We start from the raw sequence: 19,210 nt of genomic DNA, 5'->3' as shown, positions 1-19,210 counted from the left end.
ACAGAGAACAAGAGAGTGAATTTCACTGATTCCGAATAGGCATATTCATCCTATGGTGAAGTTGTAGAGTTGTGGTGTAAGACACAAAGTGATGCTGCTTCTGCATATAGTGACAGCATGTCTGTTCGCGCTAACAGTCACAAGGATTTGTTGGAGGCATTGTCGAGACACAAGACTGCGTATTGTGAATGTGGGAAATAATGCACAAATAACCCTCCCTAAAGCCACAGGAGAGACTTGTTCAGCCCATCACCTCCCCAGAGGTCCACACTGCGTGCTGGACCTGTGCTCTAAAGGCCTATCCAAAGAAGTCAAAACACTCCTCTTAGCAATGGGAACTTTATTTGTGACCACCCACACACACACAGAATAAAATAACTGCCCATTATAGAATCTCATGTATCTAATACGAACATTCTCCTAGATAGTAATTTGTACAGCGTGTACCCTGGGAAAAAAAAACAAGAATCACCAGTCACCTTAAATCACCTAGAAACACTTCATGACACAGCATGTGATCAGACTTTGGTGCCAGACTTATTAAAACATAACACAAAAAGACCAGAAAACGTGTCGATGTGTCTTTTGTTTTCATTCAAATTGATTCTCGATTTGTCACCAACATCATAACACTGTGATTCCTAGCTCAGCCGGTGAATTTTTAAAGTGCAGGAGCGTCCAGTAGAAAGCACCTTATAGCTTACACACATTATATACACACCAACACAAACCAATTTGTGTGTCAATCGTGTGAACAGTCCAGAACAAAATGAAGTGCACTAGAAATATCCATTTGATGCGTCACATGGTCCCTACTCTTTAACAACAAGGAAAGGAGGCGCCGGAGCAATTTTAAAAACGATGCGTTCAAGTCCAGAGGCTGCCGTCGGATATCTCTAACTATCTTTGGATTCCATGTCTACACTAAAACACTGTCATTTCACCACATGGGGCTCAGAAATTGGCACGTACTGGTGCGGCGCATCAGAATACAGCTGGAGCACGCGACATCTGCCACGTGGTCACAACAGCCGCTCCCTTAGTAACAAAACTTCACATGCATTGAACCAATAAAAAAGGCCTGTCCAGAAGATCAGACATGAAAGCTAGCGATTTTAGGGTCACACGAATGGGAACCATCTGAATTTTAAACATGATCAGAGTGGGCAGCTTTACCTGACTGACTTAAAGCTGAAATACATTTACTTGAAGCACATTCTCTTTATTTTTTAAATGAAAGGTACTGAACGCACTGGAACTACACGCGTGAATTACTTCTCCTAGTATTCCTAAAAACAGTGTGGGCTATAAAAAAGTGAAATTTCAGTTGTTGCTAATATTAAAATTGACATTAAGATATAGCAGCATAGCAGTATAGCTAGCAGTAGAGTGGTGCGTCCCTGTGATCCAGTGTCACCTCACCTTATGGGCCTGAAACTCGAGCAAACTATTTATGAAGAGAAAACATTGTGATGGTCATTTTATACATCCATACTGTTGCAATTTACTCAAACATTGCTCTTGTTGGCTTCAGACAGGTGAACCGCTGGGGTTTTTTTTTTTTAAATGAGGTGATGGAATGTGAGGATTTTTTTTTTTTTTTTTTACCATTGGACATCAGTTCACCTGACAGTTTGTTTTCTTTGGAACGTGAATCAAGATAAAAACCCTATGACTCTCTGAGAACCAGGATGTAAAGCATCGAATATACAGCGCGAGCTCAGAGAGGCATCAGTCCACGTACATGGGAGAGACCGGAGAGTCTTTGATCTGGTCCAGGATCTGACAGACGTATCTGGCCACGTCCACAGCTCGCTCCTCATACATCAGTATGAAGGGATGTTTCTGAGGAAAGAGAGAGGGTGACTTAATACTCATCGGTTTTTGGTGGTTCAAAAAAAATAAATAAATAAGCGAATGTCATAACATACCAGAAGCTCTCTGTACTTCGGCCGCTTGGATTCTTCCTTGGTAAGGCTGGAATAAGTGACAATATTGAATATATACAAGTCGATTTGTGTGTCTATTCAATGTGATATTGAATCGATCTTCAGAGGAAACAAAAACAATATACGTGAGTTACAACTGGTCACGGCAAGCATCTTAAGCCTCCGCTGCCACCTTGTGGCGCCTTATATAATGCAACGCGACTGCGTTCCTTGATAACTTTAAAAGCAACACATTTTTTTCAAAGCTACACAATAATTACATTGTTATTAGTGTGTATTTAGTGTCACACACAGGAATAACTTGACTGCTGATATGGTGTATTTCAAAAACAGTGGGGGCATAATCAATATTTTTGACCCTCTTCGCCAGATGATCTTCAATAAAATTATTCAGGCAGACATGATTGATCCAAATAACGTAGGTTTAAAAAACCTTTTTGTCCACGGGGAACATTTCCCAGTGCACCTCATTATACAATGATGATGTCATCACCAAAACATCCATGATGAAAGAGACTACATGAGAGTGTGCTGAAGGTTGGAAACTTCAGGAAGGAAACCTTGTTCTGTGCACTTTATCTTCACTTTATTGCTCCTCGCTGGAGCTTCCACTTAATCCACTTAAATGTAATCATTGCCATTTAATATTTAAAAAAGTGGTTCATCCTGAATAATTACCGTAATGTCTGGCCAATAGGCTGCTACTTTTTTCTCAAGGTCTGAACCCTGCGGATTATATGACGGAGCTAATATACAGATTTTTACAGGCTAAAGAGCGTCATGCTGCCAAAATATTGAGCCGTGTCACGTTATTTACGTTAAAGTGCTCAAAATGTGCTGTTTCCACCTATAAGGGCTGGAGCAGCATCTGAGACTGGCTGTGGAGTAGGAACTCCGGACACGTGGGTGAAAACAGTGCATTTTGGGCGTTTTAATGTAAATAAAATATGTGAGGAATTTGTGATCAGAACATTACCAAGTTTGTTTCAAGAGTTAGTCTCGATGCTGGTTTCCAAAACGAGTTTAAAAGTGATCCTCGTGCAATTTTAAGCCAGATGCACCACTGACCTTTCTACGGTGCAGACAGCACCACTGCACCCGTGGCTTATAAACCACTGCGGCTCATATATGAACAAGATCTATTTCCCTTCTTAAATTTACTGGGTGCGCCCAATATTTCGGAACGCTCTATAGTCCATCTTTTCTGTTTCTATGAATTCCCAAATGAAAACTAGAAACTAAAAAAAAAAAATCAATTTTTTAAGTCAAGGACTTTATCTATGAACTTAAAGAAAATAAACCTTCAAGTCAAACTGAACATCATTTTTCTCACAATACACACAGACGTACCAGAGGTTCACAAAGTTGGTGAACATGGGCGAGAACTCCCTTTCCTCCGAGTTGCTGAGATGGGGGGGTTCGCCTTTCACCACTTGTGTCAGCTGATCAAAAACACTGTTCCATTTCGGGTAGGGGAAGCGTCCCGTGGCCAGCTCGTACTGTAAGTAAACATTTTGGAATGTTTCTGATGTCTTTACGTCGCGGGGGATGAAGTCAACGACAGTGTTGAACTCACCAGGGTGATTCCCAAACTCCACACGTCAGAGCGGACGTCGTAGCCTTGTCTGGAAGCGCTGGGGTCTATCCTCTCGGGCTGCAGACACACATCAAAGAAATAGAAGAGTCATGTCACCTTTCAAGGTAAATAAATCAGAATTTAACTGCCTTATAACGAACCATTTCATTCATCATCAAGCAGGGGTGAACGACTAAATATGCGGTCAACGGCCAGATTTTATTAACTTTCTAAAAATATAAATAAACATCAATAAAAAATATGTCTATATGTCTGTATTAGATACTAACTTGCCATTCCATTGATACAACCACGTGCAACTGTGATCTCAAGTCTCCTGAAGCTTGGAAATGAAAATATATTTTGGTTATTCAGTCCACATTTATTTGCAAATGTGATTTTAATTTTTTGTTTTGTCTTTATCATTTTCTGATTATTAATGCATTTCACCAATTATTTACATGCAGTTCTGTTTCTACAAAACATTTTATGCATATTAATAATATATGTATGTATATACATATAGTGAAAACACTTTGTTGACATTGTAAAATAATGGCATTTGATTGTATATTACACCATGTTGTATACATTTTATTTCAACACTAGTCATAAAAGTACTACGACCAAACATGCAAATATGATATAAAATAATTATATAAAAAAAATATTAAAAATACATAATTTTAATTTTCAATATTCTTTTGAGGGACAAGACATACTGACAAAAAATAAACAAAAAGATGGAAGAATTGAAATAATAGATAAATAGCTGTGTTCTTCCTGTGTAATTTTATACAGATTAAGTAGTTTTGAATATAATAAAAAGTTTTAAAAAACTATCAGCTTTCAGTGGTGATGGTAATTTTATGAAACATTGTCCTGTTAGTATAAAACCACAAGATGGCACTTTGCTCTATAATCATTTGAACAACTGAAAACCCACATTATTCTGAAATGGACAGCGCCACCTAGTGAGCTCAGAAAATGTGAACACTGTCTCATGAAGATTCATCAGCCGATCACGTGTCAAAAATACTCCCACATAGTGACGGGAAGATGAGCTACCATGAAACAATACTGCTGATGAAACAGTGTCCTAATTTCCAGAGGCCACTAGATGGCGCTCTTGGTTAGAAAAGATGTGAGGCTTCATTGAAGTAGTTGTACAAGTCTAAACATTTTACAGCAGACTCTACTCTACTCTAAAAATCAGGACAGTTTCATGAAACCCATCAAGCCATCACTACCTGAAAAACTGGGTGAGATTATTATTGAGAAGGCACCATCTCGTGGGCTCAGAAAATAATTCTGGTGTTTAAAAAAAAAAAATCTGACTTTCATAATGAAGCTAAAGTTGTCAGTCATTTGTCTGTTCTTATGAAACAGACAACTTGGGGCCCCAGTTTGCATCACAGAGGCTTGTCCGGCCATGACCCCGAGTTAGGTTGGGACCACTGTGAAATCAGTTTAGGCAGGTGGTCGTAATGCTGAAGCCGACACGTAAATGACCTTGACTGCAGGCTTGTAATCAAAGGCAACATTTCTGTGACACGCAAAACAGCGAGAACTTGTGATTCGGGAGCGACAGCTCCGGCATCGCTGGCTGCATACGTCTCCCCCACCGCTCTTCACTGCACATTACTCACTGCCATGTAAGGCCTGCAGCCTGCGTCTCGGGTCTTGGCTATAGAGTCCACCAGCTGGCCGCTGATGCCGAAATCACAGAGCTTGATATTTCCCTTTCGGTCCATGAGAATGTTGGATGGCTTGATGTCTGAAATGACAGAAATACAATTTCCTTCTGATGAGTGGAATCAGGAGCGAAGTCTAAACAATGACGTAATGACATTGAAGCAGCTGAACCGATACGGGCCGGATCAGAGAGATACGGGGACTTGGACTCCAGCGGTTTGAACTAGTCCAGACACTTCTGAGGCTTTACAATAATGAGCACGTTTCCAGAGAATCAGACTTGGGTAATAGTTTCATGAAATGTACATGCAGCTGAGTGTGTAATGACCACTCTGTGACAAGGGGTGGCGCTGTGGCTTCTTCAGTCCCTCTGGTTCAACTGTGTTCACAGCGATCGGGTGGTCTTATCAACTCATTTAGCTAAACAGATCCAGGATCAGCACATTTCAGCCATGGTTCTCCATCCTGGAGCAGGCAACAAGGCATTTAAACAAACTCCATTCAAAATTAAATACCCAGAAAGCTTGAGAAATTTACATTTCTCCATGTCACCCAACCATCTGAGTGGTGTGAACAGTATGCGCCGGCAACTATACAAGTAGTCGAATCTGTAATTAGGAGACAAATACTTGACAAAACACTACTGAAATTCTCTGCCACAACAACTGCGTTTGACTTATCACCTTGAGTGGAGACATACCGCCCCCAGCAGGCCAGAGTAGGTACTACAAAATGGAACTGTGAAGGAAATACAGTGGTACCTCGGTTTTCAAACGTCCCGGAATTCTAACAAATCGGAGTTCGAACAAAAATTTCGAGATTTTTTTGCTTCGGATTTCGAACTAAAATCCAGAACTCGAACGCCGAAAAAAAGCCGGATAACCATAGCGTGCGCAGACCGATCAGCTGACCCACGACACGCTTTGTTATTGTGTATAACGCAGCCTCTGTATGCAGACGTGTCCCGTTAGCTACATTTACTGACTGTTTTTTCTTCATATTGAGGTGTAAAACCTTTCCTGTCTCCGCACTGGACCGTGGTAGAGTGTCACAGGGGAGGTGCTCGCTCTCCACACCTCCGAGGCTGGAGCGCTCACTCCAGGGTTTGATGTCCTGTTGTGGGCTGGAGCTGGGACAGGGATGAGGCGAGTCTGGGACAGAGCGTTACTTGGTTTATGACTTTGTCACAGCTAAACAGCACATTCAGAGCTGGACACGCACCGGGCACCTCTTCACTTCTGCAGAGACGTCACTCACTCGGCAACCCCTCCCACATGCAGCGGCCACACACATAGAGGAACAGCCACCTGCAGCAGACACTCTACATTCACTCCTACAAAAGACTGTTTTAAGGCTTGGAACGCATTATTTCTTTTTCCATTCATTGTAATGGGAAAAATCGATTCAGATTTTGAACAATTCGCTTCTCGGCCGTCTGGAACAGATGGTGGTCGAGAACCGAGGCACCACTGTATTGTGAAGTGACACCTATTCTGCAGATTAAAGATCATTTGTAAATATTTCAGGACTTGGATGTGACTTGTTTCACTCATATAAACAAACTTACCTCTGTGGATTATCTTCAAGCTTTCTTTTAAGTGGTTAAGTGCTTTAACAGTCTGCCAGAGGGAAACATATTTAGTGACAAGCTCAGTCAGAAGGCGAGGAGGAATAAAATCGACTTACTGCTAATGTTATGTTGCCTAAAATTTCTTCTGGAATGACGTCATCTAAAGAACAATACACATACTTGTAGAATTTGTCTAATGAGGTAGACATGAGCTCCATACAGATCCAACAGTCTCCCTGAAAGAAACACAGCGCAGTGAGTGAGGATCGGGTTTGACGGGCGTCTCATGATGAACATGACCTGCGCCACACCTCTCTGAAGAGAGCTCCGTAGAACTGGACGATGTAGGGGCAGTCGCTGCTCCTCATCACCACGTCCAGGTCCATCAGCAGCTGCTTCTGCTCCTTTTCGTCGACAGTGGAGCGAATCCTCTGTCGGTGGAGTCAAGATCATTGGGTTACTTCTCTTCACATCAGCCTTTAGCTTCAATTGGGCGGAAAAACGCTGTTTCTGCAATTTATTTAGGAAACTTCGTTCCCTCAGGAAGTGACCTTCCTATGGTAATTGATTTGTGGTCACACATTCAGCAGTTTAATTTAATATAATTCAATTTGCTGAGCTTTTTTAAATTTGGAGCAGTTAAACACTTCTTTCCAAATAATTTGTGTGTCTTTCACAGTTGCTGCTCAAATTTCTCCACTCCACTGTGGGACAAATAAAGCAAACAACTCTACTATAACCCAAATGTTTTTGTTAAATCACAAGCAAAATACATATACTACACTAGATGGAGATGTTGAGCACGTGAAGTAAACTATTTGGGGGGAAATATTTTTGGGTTTGTTTTTTTTATTTTATTAATTTATTTAAATGTAATCCTATGTTTTTGTGTACTTTTTTTCTGAGTTTGTGAGCATTTTTCCATGTTTTATTCCAGAATAATTTTATTTTTTTGTAAAGGAGACACCACACATCCGCAGGAGTCACCAGCAGGTTATCGTGGGACCTCAATACCTCAAAAATATTACCAAAAAACAATAGCATGAGAAGCATAAAATAAAGTACCCACAAAATTAGAAAGCAAAATAGCAATTTTTAATAAAACAAAAAATACATTTCTCCCGCAGGATTTTTTTTTTTTACCATTATTTGACCATTCTATGAAAAAAATAATGACAATAAAATCCTTCAAAACGGCATCATTTAATTTCTGTATTGAATACATTACATATAGTTATAATAAATGCCGTTATTTGCATTTGTTAATATTTGCCATCTGTTGCTTGCGTGATCACAAAGTAGTCTGCCAACACTAACAAGCTAAGTGCTTGGACAGCTTATTGTGCACTAAACCGTATACATTCTTTAAAAATGAATAAAATAAAAAAACAGAATGAACGCAATACCTTGACAGCCATGATCTGGCCAGAGGGTTTGTGAACCATCTTATTGACAGAGCCATATGCTCCACGGCCAATCTCGCCCAGATCCCGCAGGTCCTCTGCAGTGAAGTCACAATGCTGCTCTGGGGAGATCTTGAGCTTCCCTGATGACTCGATGCTGTGCGTCCGCAGCCGCTCTCTGAAGAAAAGACCTCAATGATTCCATGATTCTTGCTCACGATCGAAGGGAAGGTCAAAGTGTCTAGATATTTCAGTAGAAACCTTAAGGACTCACATGTGAGGGTTCTGGAAAGGCGGCACTGCGGGATGGAGGGGGAGTCTGGAAGATGGTTTCATTGGAGGCTCGGGGAAGACCAGCTTCAGCGCCTTACGTTTACCTGACAAACAAAAAGAGAGTGAAATCCTACTATTTTGGACTTCTTATTCCTAGTATTACAACATTCAAGGACCATGCAGCAAAACAATGGGGTTATCAGTGAAAATGTGGACATATATTATATTTGTTCGTTGTAGGATAGGATGATTTAAAAAAAAAAAAAAAAAAAGGTGACACAAGAACATGTGTGCTCAAAACCTTTGGAGACCAGAGTTCAAGGTTCTTGAGAAGTCAGATTTCACATTTACCATAGCAAAAGACTGCAGCATGTAATTATTAAAGGTATAATAAAAAAAAACGGATACAACATATTACAATATATAATATATAAAATAGAATATTACAATACAATATAATATTGATATACATCATCTCTGAACATTGTTTTTTTCATAAAAATTGTGAATTTAGACAAGCAGAAAGTACCGTCTGACTGGTATATTTGTGTGCAGTCGTGTTTTAAAAGCATGCTATTCCTCAAGTTGAGAGTACTTTCAGTATATTCAATAAGAAAAAAATAAATACACTGCAAAGTTCTCAAAGGGTTTTGACTTAATTGAATCCAATATCATGAGGTTTTGTTTTGTAACTAGGTGGAAGACAACCCAAATATTGGGCATCCATCATACATGGAGGTTCTTGCCAATACTCACCCCTAATAATGATCAGCTTCTTAATATTGGACCATCGACTCAGCTCCCGTCTTTACACAATCAGCCCAAAATGTATTATACCAATGAGAAATAACATGAATTTCTCAGCCAGACCAATTTCATTGCGGTTTTAAAGATGGAAGAAAGAGACAGGAACTCTGTTCTGAAGTCCCCTCATAGCCTCCCTCTAAAACCCAAAAGAACACGATGTGAAATGGAAACTTTCAGTACATTAAAAAGGTTTTCAGCTTATGTTGACAAATCAGTTTGCTTCAGCTGGTCAGCACAAGATACCGTTGAAAAAATTGCTAGCAATTCCTCCAATAACAGCACATCCAGACGGTTATATTGGGTCAAGAAAATAAACACAACTGTTTAACTACAAGTGGCAATGTCAAAGACGCAAACACATGCAGACAGCTGTCCGTCACCCCTTTTACAAACAATAGCATTACGACAACATCATGATCAGCCAATCAAAATGACATTTTTTTTCTTTTTTATAAGCCACTGTTTATATTATTGCTACTTCAATTCCAATGCCCACACACACAAACACACTTGTACCACTAGCTTTGTGAGGACCTCTCATTGACTTTCATGCTTTCCCCAGCCTCGCACCCTAAACCTAACCATCCAAAACAAATGGCTAACCTTAACCAGAACCTAAACCAAACTTCAACCAAATTATAAAGACCAAGTTATTCTGATGTTTTCACCCTCAAATTGAAGCTTAATGCCATGGCTTCTGGTAAAAATATCATCACAAGTGGGTGTAGGTGTGTTTCCAAGAACTGGCCCCCACAAGGATAGCTACACAAGCCCATCCACCCATCCTCATCTGCTTATACATTGCTGGGTTGCAGGGTGGGGGCAGTAGCTTTAAACGCCCTTCTCCCAGCTCCGACTGGAGGATCCCAAGACGCTATAATACCCCCCACCTGGTCCTCTGAAACACCAGGAGCCCAGGGAGCAACCTCAAGAGAAACCTAAACCACCTCATCTGGCTCCTTTCAACGTGGAGAAGCAGTGCCTCTGCTCCAAGTCTCTCCCGAGTGACAGAACTAGTCGCCCTATCTCTATAGGAGACGTCTGACACCCATCTGAGAAAACTAATTTCAGCCGCTTGTATCCGGGATCTCATTCTTTCGGTCATGACCCACAGCTCATGATCACAGGGGAGGGTCGCTTTGCCTTTCGGCTCAGCTCTCGCTTGCACACAACAGTGCGCTGCAGTATTGAGACTGCTGCACCGATCAAGCTCCAACTCCCTTACCCCCTCACTCAAGAACAAGACCTCAGCTACCCAAGTACACACACAAAAATTTTTTGGTTCGTGTTTTTTTTTTGTTAATTAAAAAAAAAATCAATAGTGGATATGCACCAAGAAAATCAGCCATTAAATTGACATATCTTTACATTCTTTCATACAGTCTGTGGAATACAACAGTTTTTGAGTGGATACATGAAGATGCGCATGTTCACAAATTGGCACAAGCAAGGTGTGAAAATACCTAGGTTTAGCATGTCTAAAAACATTTTTACTGGACACGCTTGTGGGTTTGTCCGTGTGAATTCATGCAAGTTATTTTCTTTAATCTCTCAGCCACAGCACCAGATTACTCACACAGAATACACGCAGACTGTGATATGGAAGATCGGGCAGGGAAAACATGCTGACACAGAAAGTGTGGCACTCATAATGCACACACTTCAAAATCAAAGATAAAAGCAGAACAGAAAGAGGAATTAATGTGGAGTGATTGACTACATGTACACAAGTCGATGCCTAGTAAAGTAAATACAAATACCTGTTTCATTCTGACATTTCCAGCAGCTGTTGGTTTCTGCAAGGTTTAGATGAAAAATTTGACACCAGAAATATAGAAACATATGGGGAGAATTTTTTTTTTTTAAATAATAATCTTTGTGTAATGCAAAACGAAATGTTTACTGGATTGTATTCAATGCATGAATAATGGATCAGGCTATATGATGGTTAAACAAATGTCATATACATTGTCATGTAAGGAATTCTACATTTCCTACTGTCACAGTTTTGACCTCAGGGATCATCAAGTCCAACATTTAAGTTGCATCCATTATTCTGAACTGATTTTTTTTCTTTCATGACATGGTTTCTGAACCATAGACACTTGTCAATCAACACAAGAAAACAGAAACTTCATTTCTAGTCACAGAATTGTCTTGTCATCCCCATATATACTCACTTTAAATCCCAAACATCTTCTTCATTAATGCCAGTCGAGCAGTTATAAAACCAAATACCTGAAACCGATGTGATCTAATTTATATTAAAAGTCAGAATTATTTTTCAAATGAATAAATTTACACTCCTAAGGAGCCGCATCGTAATGTGACAGATTTAACAGTCGAAATAATGAATGTTTTTTAGATATTTAAATCGCCCACGGGCCCTGTGTTGCCACTTAACAGCAGCAAGTACGTATTCGGTTACTATATGGAGCTCTGATTTTAGGGGATATTAACGGCGGAAACTTTATTATTATTTATTGTTATTTAAATTGTGGTGCAGCTGAATTCACATCGCAAATACTCGGGTCGCTGTGCCCAAACAGGCCTGGCGGTTTGGTCAGCTTTGCTAACCGGCAGTAGCACAGGAGTTGGATGGACAGCGGTGGGTCAAGCTAACGAAGACGGCGAGTGAGCGTGCGGAAACCAAAGTTTTCATTTCAAAACAAAAGTAGGTCGTCGTCGGGAAACGCGTTAGCAATTGATAATTAACACTAACATTAGTTTTAAATGTTTTTGTTTACAAGAAACCACAAATATATCTTTAGTCTAACGCCCAATATTTTTACCATTTTCGAAATATAGCATCTCGCAATTCACTAATGTGTAAATTCGATGCCTAGTAAGACTTAAGTACTTTATAGATATTTCGATTTTTGCGTTGATTCGTATTTTATTACGTTTTAATTTGTTTATGGAAAATATTGTAAGCGTGAGCCGCTGGCATCCAACTTTATTATGAAATTTGCAACGGCGCGTTCGGTTTCAATGAGTCTCACTTGACGCAGTTTCTGTTTCCTGAAAGCGCTACAGAGCGATTTACTATTTGTTGTTTGAGGGTTACAGAAACAAACAACCGCGTTACCGACCCTGCATGCCGCCGCTCTGGTTCTGGTGCTGAAAAAGCTGCGACGTGGACCCCATCGCGTTGATGCTGTAGCTTTTGGAAATGTTGTCAGAGCTGGAGGCCGCCATTGTTGTGTTGGAGTCCGGCGGCAGCGCTGAGGCTGCAGTGTAGAGTGAAACTTGCTCTCTGCTGTCTGCCTCGCACGGGACACTGCGACACTTGAACGCAGCAGCTGCGCCACTCTGCGTAAGATACGTTCAGTGGCAGTCGGAAATAGCGTGCAACTGTGCTTTCGGATTATTATTGTCCGGTTTATCTAGAAACATTATGAGTTACAGTTATACTTTCTTGGATATAACACATTAATAAATTGTTTCATACAATTTTATTTTGTAAAGCACATTAATCAAAATAAATAAGTCGCATTAAAACAGGTATTTGCATTATAAAAGAACATGCTGACTTATTTCCAGAGGTTTATTGGAAACATATGCACCTCAAAGTCATTCCGACTTCTTAGTTAAAGCAAGCAGATAGAGATTGCGTGGTCAAAAATTAGAAGTAAGTATTAAATATTGCAGAGACTAAAATATTTTTTCGTTCAAGAACGTTAAAGTAAGTGCCTTTTACATTAACAGGTGAGGGCGTATGACATATTTTATGCCTGTAAAGAGTGTAAATTTGCAATATAACAGTCTCAGTTGTTTGTCTAACATCTCTTGCTATATTTCTGGGAATGACTTCTCCAAAAATATTTTTCATGAGAATGAAATCACTCCCTATAATTTAGAGGTCAAAGCTCATGAGGACTGTTAGGTAAAATACGGATGGTGGATATTTGAGTGAATTAATGTGTCTGGTCATGTTGAACAAGCTTTAAAAGTATTTCTTCAAAGCCTTGGCCCCTTTAGGAGTGAATGTACCTCTCAATTGTACATTGAATTTCTCCCACAATATTTGCAATAGTTCATGGCCCAGGAGGATTCTCGAGTCCACCACTCTAGGACCCAAAACTCCCCCTTGTCCATCAGGCGAAAGACACCCGCTGGTTGTGTTTGGTCTTTTCCAGAAATTAGCTCAAGAGGATACCACACTTGGGACATCATCCCATAGCTCACGTCACAAATGAACGTCTCTCCATCAATGACCACCTTCATGATCAGATGGGTGTCCATCAAGGCAAAGTCATCTATGCTGTTGTTGAAAATTTTAGAGCTTAGGATAGTGTACTCATAGCCTAATTCTTTCAGCACCCAGGAGAACAAGAAATTGTTTTCGTAGCACCACCCACCACGGTTGCACCTCACGAGCTTGTTGAACACCACTTCCAGGTCCATGTGGTTTCTTTCCCCACAGTGGATGCTGAAGTTTTCAAACGGAATCGACAGAATGTGCTGTTTGTGTATCTGCCTTAAAGTGAGCAGGTCTGGTTTGTCATACGAGCCATGGAACCCGATTTTTCTGAAGTACTCCTGGAGGTTCATCTTACCTGCAGGCACAAAATATATGAATCTTGAAGAGCTGGCTCTTTATCAACCACGCCAAAGTCACCTTACCCCTGACGGACTGGGATCCACGCGGTTGTCAATGTGCTGCTAAGAGTAGTAGTCAGGGATTTCTAAGGCCTGTACAATTTGCACTGCATTTAATTATTAGCCTTGTTTTTCTTGGCCACGTGCTTATGATGAAGGACAGGGGCTGAGGCGTATCAGACGTCACAGACAACAACGTCCACATGAAGGAAACAGAGGAATGCACAATAGAAAGTCACTCTAAACACACTGTTGGCCAGCATAAACCAAAGTTTCATTGTATTATCACCAGATGAGGTCGTGTCATAAGAGCCAGCAGAATGCTAGATTTACAAGCACAAAAAAAAAAGTTAAACAAGCTTGTTTGTATTTTAAAAAAATCATGAATTGTGGGTTTTTTTAAATAAATGTTTGGTGTCGTTTTTGAGGTCATATATATTCCTTAAGGGAGTCAGTCTGTATGTCCACAACACAAAGGGTTAGTTTGCTGGCAAATTGAGTTATATTATTTGGGCATATGTGTGTATAGAAGTAAAAGGTCGAGCAAGACGCAACACCAACATCTAAACCGAGTTGCTGGATGATGATGTCAGGCGTCCTTAGTGTGCATCATTATTGCGATCTGTGAAAGTGAAGCAAAGAAGCTAAACATTTCTAAAATAATAGAAGCCTGGGGGAAGGATTCCACTGACAATCTGGGGTTGCCACACCAAGTCAGCCTCCTCCACCATGACCTTTCATGTGCATCCTCCATACTCACACCTATATGCTCTTCATGTCCACCTTTATCACGTCCATGACTGAAGTGGTTGTCTGCCTCTTCTTCTTTGCCTGGTTACATTCTTCTTCCTGCATGCACTTCACCCAAGCTGACACTCTTCAGTCACATCCTTATCACCTCTGTCCATCGCTCTATATGGTTGATCCCAAACAGTTGTCCACATCTGTCTTCATTACCTCTACTTCTTGCTTCAACTGAGCTTCTTTCGCCTTCTCCTCATCTTGTTCCTCCACATTTCCAGTCTCTCCCGCAACTCATTACTCTCACAACAGACTGCAATATTGTCAGCAAACTTCTTACAGCCGTACCACAGAAGCAGTGTGCTAAATGTGGAGGTGACGCCCTGGAGCTTTTGGATTTGGTGCAGGTGAAAAGGTCAGAAGTGAGAAGGAATATTGGGTGACATGTAATACCTCTCACTGGCCACTGCTTGACCCTTCTGGCACAAGACAGGATCGTCTTGCAAGTAACTTGTGTCGCGCTGTACACGTAGTATCATGACGAACACTGTAGTCTGTGACTATGCTACGGTGCATTAATGCACAATTGTGTGTGTATAAAAACATACAATCTGTCGTGAAATATAAGCATTATATTAAGGTCAATAAACGTCATTGAAATTATCTGGAAAGGGAGTTGTTTACTTACGGTCCGACTGCGTAATGCAACCACGCGTTTCCTGAAGTTTGAAGACGGAGAATGAAGAGGGTGGAGACCCAAGACGTCATCAAAATGGAACGTTAACTCGGCAGAACGACCAAGTGGTGAAGATGATAGAGGAAACAACGGTGCAACCCGCATCCTAAAGCATCAAGCTGCAGAACTAAAATCAAAATCTGTAGTTGACCTCAATGCGACTAGTATCACTGCCGAAACAGAACGCAAATAAGCTTTATTTTGAAAGTTTGTGGAGGAAGTTGACGCCACATCAGTTTCCGGTTTGAGGTCGCAGCTGCACAGGATGTCTCACACCGCTTTGGATAAATCACCTAATGTGTCGAAGGTGTGGATTGCCCTCAAACAACTCGATAAAGACGGTTCGTAAGGGTTTTTTTTGTTTGTTTTTTTTTTAAGATTTATTCCCAAATAAATTATGATTTGTTTGATTTTGTTTGTGCATGTTTCCATGGTAACGGAACTCAGTCCTTATTAAATTAGAAAATAGACAGCATTTTTTGCATCATGAAAGGTTCGACACTTTTTTTGTCACCAGCTATTCTGTTTTTGTATTGAAAAATGAAACAATTTTGAGGCTGTTTTTAAAAGCAGCAGCTGATTTTGACTCTCAAGTGCCTTGACAATGGCGACTCTTAAGGGGTGGCCCATCTTGTCTGGATGTCTCCCAATTGAGGGCTACATCTTACTTGGAGGCCAGACCCAGGACACACTGGAGAGACCTCAAACTTCCCCCATAAGAGATGGAGGTTTTGCATTATTATCTCCCCAAATTTAGGGATATAGTTGGCTATAAAGCTCGACAGAATTACTTGGATTTTTGAAGTTGCTTGCTGGAGATATTGGTGGACTGGTGGAAAATAATATCAGACAGAACTTGTCTGTAGATGAGAATAAATCAACATGCAGAGCAAATATGTCTTTGACAAACATGAGAGGTTATTAAGTTCACTTGAATTATTCATTAAGAGACAAACTGAAACTTCCACCAGCAAAGTGGTAGCAACTCTCGTTGCTGTTGCAGATGACAGAGTAGTGGCTCTTCGAGAGGTGGCTGTTCCTCCGGATGCCCATTTCTCCCAGGTGGCACAGGTATCCAGCGTGGACTTGGAGAATCTCTTTTGTACACTTTCAACTAAAATGCAACTTCTATTTTCAGATTATTGTGTCAACCTTTGCCCTGGATTCCCACAACATTGTCTTGAAGGTGAAAAGTACCACACAGTGCACAACTGCGTGTGTTTTACATTCCGTGATTGTTTTTTATGCCATTTTCTTCCTTTAGTTAAGGAACCAGCGTGGCTGCCTCATTCCTCTGAATGGTTCAATCCCTGCCAACAGCAAGCGCATGTGATTACAGATATTTTGTATATTCATTATTAAAATTAACAATTAAAATGTATTTATTAAAATATTAGCTCCTAAGAATTAATATGACAACTAAGAATTAATATGACAGATCTCGACCCACTTAAGCAACAGTCCACGTGTGTGCATACTTAAGTTGTCTGATGGCAAATGTTTCTGGCTGCAGGCCTCATCTTCTGGAGGTGGTCAGGATCTTTCAGCATGGTGAGAGACAAAAAACGCTAGATGTTTCTTCAAAAAGTTGAGACAAATCGAGCTGAGTCAAAACAGATATATGCAGTGATCATAACATCTCTGTTCTCATCGCAACAGTGCGGCCAATTCCTAAAACGATTCCCATGACTGTGATCAACAAGAGCATGAAGGCCAGACTGCAGAGCATCGACCGCAGGGTGAGACCCATGACCTTTCTAATGTGTAAAGTCTGTTTTACAAGGTAGCTAGACATGCAAATGTTGATAACCTAATCCAGGCATACAGTGGTGTAGCAGATGGAACAGCTGTTGTGGATTTTTAATATTGTGTATTTGTCTAGATATAGTCAAAACAAAAATCTGTTTATGCAAAATATGCAGTAGACAATGAAGGAACAGTCAACTTGTGAGGTCAGTGTAAGGCAAAATGTTTTAGATGGGCAAGCAGCAGCAGTAGTTGTAGATGTAGTAGTAGTAGTAACAACAGCTGTAAAAAAATAATAATAATAATAAAAAAAAAACCTTGGTTAGAGTTGCCACAACTGTTGTTCAAAGAAAAGACAGTGGTTGCAATTTCATGTCAAACCTTTAATGGTGTCTTTTGTACATTCTAAACATAGTTTTATATGTTATGTCTTCCCTACAAAAGAAATAATGTTTATAGGAATACAACTCTGAATCTTTTTGTCCATCTCACAGCTTGAGAGACTAGAAGATCTCCTGCCACAGATAAAGGTGCGACATAATGAAAAGCTAAGTCAGGTAATGAAACACTCCCCTGCTTTCAGACCAAAATACTTTAGTTTAATAGTAAGATGTCAAGATGTTATGTATGCAATGACTGATTTGTATGACTGTCTAGTAATCGATCAAAATTGTTTTATTTTGTTGACATGACATTCATCGCCAAAGTTGCTGTCTTTTGAAATAGTGATGTCAAATTTGAATATTTCTTTGAAAAAGAAATATTCAAATTTGTTACTATAATCATATATTCAAATTTTTTACTATAATCATATGGTTGTTGCTTTCTCTTCAGGATATCGAATGTTTGGACCAGAAGTTGAAGTTTCTGCATCAGAGAATGCAGGTGAGTTTATTGTTCTTGAACTAAACTGGATTTATATGAATTCTTTTGAGTTGTGTGAGAGACAAAAATGGAATTGAATTCATGTTATTACTCAGCACTAGCTTCTGCAGCCAGGAGAAGAACTATTTTGACATACCATTCTTTTCTGTTTTGGAGTGACTGGTGCTGCATTTGAAGCTTGGTGGAGATTCAAGTTCAAGTCGACTAGATGGTTATTCTTATTATGTTAGACCAGGTGGAATGAAGTGCAATGCTGCTGTTTGAAGTAAAACACACAGTAAATTATGTGCAACACTTTGAAAACAGCTAGTAGCATATAAAAAAAAAAAAAGACTATGAAGACCAGAAGCTATGCTAATGCATCCAATCCGTGCTGGCATCTACCACCATAAACATTTCAGAAGCTGATACAATTAGAGTGTGGCCAAATGCTTTTCTTTATAGTCATTGTTTAAAATATGTTGTGATGCCGTTTTTCTTCTATGTGTGTGCTGTTATAGGTGGCGGACTCTCACAGCTGGAAGGGAATGCTAACCAGAGCGCCGCTGTGGTAAATCAAAGCCTTCAAAGTCCACAGGCTTTTAGTTCTTGTAGTTGAACTCACCTTTATACGTTTTGTCTTCACTTTTACATTTAGCCACAACTGGCTTTGCTTCAAGTTTCTTACTCACTCATCTTCATCGTACAGTACATTTTACTGTGGTTTGTAGTGAAACATTCTGCTTAACTTATGAGTGATCACATTTTCATTTTCATCAGATGTTTGACAGTAACTGGTTTTGTGCTGGCAAAGAGTTTTTGTTCACTGTTGTTTAATACATTTGACATCGATGGGTAACATTTCCATGTGTGTTTTGAAAAATGTATCGCATTAAATAAAGAATTTAAAATATGTCTTTTAAGTTGTCATACACTTGGAAAGCCGACATGGTCTTAATCGGTTCTGGCATGTGGAGCCCAATGATGATGCTCAGAAACAGAACCTGGCAAATATATGAAATCCATGTGAAGAAATAGTTGCAATACAATGCAAGAACACATTCTTATCTCAGTTATTCCATCTACGTATCGTTTTACGTAACTTTTCTATTAGGGTCTGTGAATATATATAATATATATATTATATATATATATATATATATATATATATATATATATATATATATATATATATATATATATATATATATATATATATATATATATATATATATATATATATATATA

General features: G+C 39.8%; 3 protein-coding genes across 7 annotated transcripts; 1 reads left to right on the top strand and 2 right to left on the bottom strand.

The window, feature by feature from the left end:
- Positions 1–323: 323 nt before the first annotated feature.
- On the bottom strand, positions 324–15,524 carry LOC128758581 (dual specificity mitogen-activated protein kinase kinase 4-like). Of its 3 annotated transcripts, XM_053864680.1 has the most exons (12): positions 12,366–12,535; positions 11,034–11,069; positions 8,468–8,570; positions 8,197–8,371; positions 7,102–7,221; positions 6,907–7,026; positions 6,788–6,839; positions 5,175–5,302; positions 3,526–3,603; positions 3,300–3,448; positions 1,932–1,977; positions 324–1,845 (listed from the first exon to the last, which is right to left on the bottom strand). In XM_053864680.1, the coding sequence occupies exons 1-12, from the start codon at positions 12,469–12,471 to the stop codon at positions 1,732–1,734; spliced, it is 1,227 nt and encodes a 408-aa protein (XP_053720655.1). In that variant the 5' UTR covers positions 12,472–12,535; the 3' UTR covers positions 324–1,731. The 3 variants fall into 3 exon arrangements, with proteins under 3 accessions (XP_053720655.1, XP_053720657.1, XP_053720656.1); XM_053864682.1 differs by lacking the exons at positions 11,034–11,069; positions 12,366–12,535 and adding an exon at positions 15,305–15,524; XM_053864681.1 differs by lacking the exon at positions 11,034–11,069.
- On the bottom strand, positions 12,783–15,295 carry LOC128758582 (arylamine N-acetyltransferase, pineal gland isozyme NAT-10-like). 2 transcript variants are annotated; one of them, XM_053864684.1, is made up of 2 exons: positions 13,900–15,295; positions 12,783–13,832 (listed from the first exon to the last, which is right to left on the bottom strand). In XM_053864684.1, exon 2 carries the CDS (start codon positions 13,825–13,827, stop codon positions 13,270–13,272), a length of 558 nt encoding a protein of 185 aa, XP_053720659.1. In that variant the 5' UTR covers positions 13,828–13,832; positions 13,900–15,295; the 3' UTR covers positions 12,783–13,269. The 2 variants fall into 2 exon arrangements, with proteins under 2 accessions (XP_053720659.1, XP_053720660.1); XM_053864685.1 differs by having other exon boundaries at positions 14,636–15,295.
- Positions 15,465–18,642, top strand: si:zfos-1056e6.1 (uncharacterized protein LOC107988029 homolog). 2 transcript variants are annotated; one of them, XM_053864686.1, is made up of 9 exons: positions 15,465–15,693; positions 16,356–16,423; positions 16,491–16,538; positions 16,617–16,681; positions 16,866–16,903; positions 17,012–17,091; positions 17,593–17,655; positions 17,933–17,983; positions 18,484–18,642. In XM_053864686.1, the coding sequence occupies exons 1-9, from the start codon at positions 15,618–15,620 to the stop codon at positions 18,535–18,537; spliced, it is 543 nt and encodes a 180-aa protein (XP_053720661.1). In that variant the 5' UTR covers positions 15,465–15,617; the 3' UTR covers positions 18,538–18,642. The 2 variants fall into 2 exon arrangements, with proteins under 2 accessions (XP_053720661.1, XP_053720662.1); XM_053864687.1 differs by lacking the exon at positions 16,356–16,423 and having other exon boundaries at positions 15,606–15,693.
- Positions 18,643–19,210: the final 568 nt, after the last annotated feature.

This window comes from Synchiropus splendidus, chromosome 5 (assembly GCF_027744825.2).
Source record: "Synchiropus splendidus isolate RoL2022-P1 chromosome 5, RoL_Sspl_1.0, whole genome shotgun sequence".
In the NCBI taxonomy this organism is placed as follows: domain Eukaryota; kingdom Metazoa; phylum Chordata; class Actinopteri; order Syngnathiformes; family Callionymidae; genus Synchiropus; species Synchiropus splendidus.
Note: the sequence above shows the minus strand (reverse complement) of the source record. Positions and strands in the feature narration are given on the sequence as shown.